The sequence below is a fragment of the Montipora foliosa genome, chromosome 6 (assembly GCF_036669935.1).
Source record: "Montipora foliosa isolate CH-2021 chromosome 6, ASM3666993v2, whole genome shotgun sequence".
Taxonomy (NCBI): domain Eukaryota; kingdom Metazoa; phylum Cnidaria; class Anthozoa; order Scleractinia; family Acroporidae; genus Montipora; species Montipora foliosa.
This window is the reverse complement of record NC_090874.1, coordinates 62,053,856-62,055,342: the sequence shown is the minus strand read 5'-3', so window position 1 is coordinate 62,055,342 and position 1,487 is coordinate 62,053,856. Positions and strand designations below refer to the sequence as shown.

General features: G+C 41.0%; 1 protein-coding gene across 1 annotated transcript in view; it reads right to left on the bottom strand.

Moving 5' to 3' along the window:
* Positions 1–481: 481 nt before the first annotated feature.
* The window catches only part of LOC138005875 (uncharacterized), a 1,881-nt gene continuing 875 nt past the window's right edge, over positions 482–1,487 (bottom strand). Inside the window, exon 2 of the mRNA XM_068852051.1 lies at positions 482–1,001. Coding sequence (XP_068708152.1) covers positions 482–1,001 — 520 coding nt within the window. The remainder of the gene's footprint in view (positions 1,002–1,487) is intronic.

The following is a 1,487-nucleotide window of genomic DNA, read 5'->3' as shown; positions in this document are numbered from 1 at the left end:
ACTATCACTATAACAACCCTTGTAAACAAATCATGGGCTCTTATTTTAAAACACTGATTTCTTGAAGACTTTTAACTCAATTCTTAATGTAATGTTCTCTGCAATGAATTACTGATTTTTTGTTTCTTTGACATTCGCAGCACAAAAGGCGTGGTATCCAAGTTTCCATGGCAACAGTAACAGTTTGCGACTAATTGAAAAATCCATAATTCATTGCATAGAACATCACTTCAGAAACAAGCATAGAAAATTTCAGCTAAAATAGTTAAAAAGCAAGCCAACTGTGCCTGTTTCAGTACTACGAGAGGAAATAACTGTAAATCTGGGAAAATGCAAGATAAAGTTGAACACACAGTAATGTAACACTACATGCTTATAAAGAAGACACCAAGCATAATCTAAAAAATGGATACAAGTAGTCCAGCATGTCCATATTTGAAGTGTGAATGTTTTCCCCACCAAAGTTGTTACCAGACTGATTTCAATAAGTCACTTTTTTCTCAGTTCTTTCTGTAGCAACAAGCTCAACATCTGGGACCACAAACACAACATTTATTTCATTTGTGGCAGTCTCCGCAGGCAAAGTGGCTGTTGGTGACTCTTTTCTGAGGGTGTTTTTCTTTCGTTTCTTCTCGTCTGCCTCTGGTTTGGAACTTATGCCAAATGCTCCAGCCTGAAAAGCCAGCTTGTCAGCCCTTGATATCCTGTTTGACCTTACTATCTGCCTCCGCTTTCGATACTTGGAGCTGATCTTGTGAGCTTCAGAGGCAATTCTGTCCAGCTCCTCCCTTCCCAAGGCTTTCAGCATATTCCTTCCAAGAGAAATTTTACAAGACTTCATCAGAACTGCCTTGCTTGAAGCTCCTGTGTTGAAAACCCCTACAGTTTCACAAACTGCTATCACCACACGCCGCTTTCCCCAGTATTGGCTCTTGGGGAATCTTGACCACAGCTGCCCATTGACACTTTCATTCCGGTTCTGGGTTTGCCCCTGTAAACATCTTTACTGACATGGCAAATACCACACCAATCTTAGAGCTTCAATTGAGTGGCCGTCAATATCAACCATGCTTTCTTCACCCTCATTGGAGGCTAACTGGCTAAGCCTTTCACAGGCTCCCCAAGCTGAAAATACGTGGTGTATGCGACAGTTTGTGTATATAGAGAATTGTATGGGAAAATCACCGATCGTAAAAAAATTGTGTAAATAACTATCTCATTTGAGATAAAGTTTTCCTACCTCAAATGTGTGACGAACTTGTCTCTTTTGCCGAGTTTAGAGCCATTCTGACGCCGTTTAGTGAAGTTATCTGGAAGGCCGTTACTAAAATAATAGGAAGGCCGACCACTCCATCCATCACTGGCCAGACCTCACTCCACAAATCGTTTTCTCCTCGACAGGAAAAGTCCCGAATCGCAATAAAAACAACAGTTCCATAAAGCCCAATAAATTTCACTGTTGACAGTCGAGTGTCAGAAGGCATAAC